The sequence below is a fragment of the Hakea prostrata genome, chromosome 7, assembly GCF_041222555.1.
Source record: "Hakea prostrata isolate BN-2017 chromosome 7, UWA_Hpros_2, whole genome shotgun sequence".
Classification (NCBI taxonomy): Eukaryota; Viridiplantae; Streptophyta; class Magnoliopsida; order Proteales; family Proteaceae; genus Hakea; species Hakea prostrata.
Genome location: NC_142606.1, coordinates 66,839,804 through 66,841,355, shown reverse-complemented (window position 1 = coordinate 66,841,355; position 1,552 = coordinate 66,839,804). Strand labels below are relative to the sequence as shown.

At 37.6% G+C, this 1,552-nt stretch overlaps 1 protein-coding gene across 1 annotated transcript; it reads right to left on the bottom strand.

The window, feature by feature from the left end:
- Window positions 1-316: 316 nt before the first annotated feature.
- Window positions 317-751, bottom strand: LOC149011769 (uncharacterized). Its single transcript, XM_089162757.1, has one exon. It carries the CDS (start codon window positions 749-751, stop codon window positions 317-319), a length of 435 nt encoding a protein of 144 aa, XP_089018883.1.
- Window positions 752-1,552: the final 801 nt, after the last annotated feature.

The following is a 1,552-nucleotide window of genomic DNA, read 5'->3' as shown; positions in this document are numbered from 1 at the left end:
TCTTAGATTGTATGGTATCTATAAAATGGAGTTTGATTGCTGAACAAGTTTATAATGGCTAACTTCTCTCTACAGTGACCAAAATGGGGTCATTGGTCTGAGAATTAGAGTTGATCAAACCACCATCCAAGGGATAGCGAATGATTCAAGTATTATTAGGTGAAGAAATTGTATAATAACTCAAGTATTATTAGGTTATGAAAGGAGGATCCAAAAGGATCATACAAAAGAACATAGATTGAGTAACTTAATACAACATTGATATTATAGCTGATAATTAAAAGATCTTCAGGGAGAAACTGTAGATAAGTATGGTTTACTTTTGGAGATGAGCTTTCTTTTCTTCTTCGTTCATGAAAGAGGTGATGGGAAAGGACTTGCTAACTCCAACTGATGTCTTGAAAGTGATATTGTCACCATCGACGGACATCTCGACTACAGAAACCCACACCATCAGGGGAGTCTTGGCCTTGGATCCTGTCATCTTCTTCATCTTTCCCTTCTCAACATATGCTGTGGTCTCGGCAGCATAGCTATTCTTGGATTTGGTCGCTGGATTGAAGGACTCGTAGGGAGCCTTGCATTTCCACCATACGAAGCCAGTGGATCTCACCCTTCCGCATTCTACCAGCTCTCCATTGGGAGCCACACCACTGGGAAACCCAAGCTCTTTCAAAAGATCCATTGAAAATTGGTCACAGGCTTCCTTTCCACGGACGATTTCAGCCCCAGCTCTCTCATCAGTAGCCATGATTAGCTAGTAAATAAAACGTAAAGAGATTGTTAGAAGAAAAACTCTTAACTCCGCAACTGCTCAAAAGGGGCTATGCTGGCTATTGTGGATGTGAATTCTGAGCAGTTGGCTATCTATATATACAATAACTACAGGTGGAAAGGTGACCTTGTCTTTCCATCTCCGCCGATGATGACATGTTCCAATCTTGAATCAGACAAGGTTGACGGCTACAGAACCTTCCATTAGGGAAATAAGTCTTCATTCTTAATTAATGGTTTTATGATTTTGTTTGGTCAAGCAAGCAAGGAATTGGATTACTTTCTCTACTGGTAGTCAGATATGCCAAATTAGAAGTCAATCTTATGCTACTGCCTAACCACTTGGAAAGATTTTTTTAAGCATCGGTTCTGTGTAACTTCTTCACCAACAAGTATGAAAACCAATGTATCTCTCAACCATTATCAAGTTTCCACCTCTCTTTTTCTTTTATTACAAGTTTGGTCTTATAAATCCGAACCAGCCTTGAGCCTGAAGATCCTCACCTTGGATAGTTTTTCATTCTACAACCTATTCCATACACATGGCTAATACCAAATCAAAAGCTAAAATGAATAAAAACTGGTAGAAAAATCAACGGATATGTATGTAAATTAATTTCAATATTTATGAACAAATTTTTTTTTTTGAAGAGGAAGTTGTCACAAAAATAGGAGAATGAGGTTATGAATAGGAAAATTGATTTTTTTTTTTTTTTTTAATTTTTTTGCAAAGCCTCTGTAATCTCTTGATCCCTCGCTCACCATATAAATCAGAATC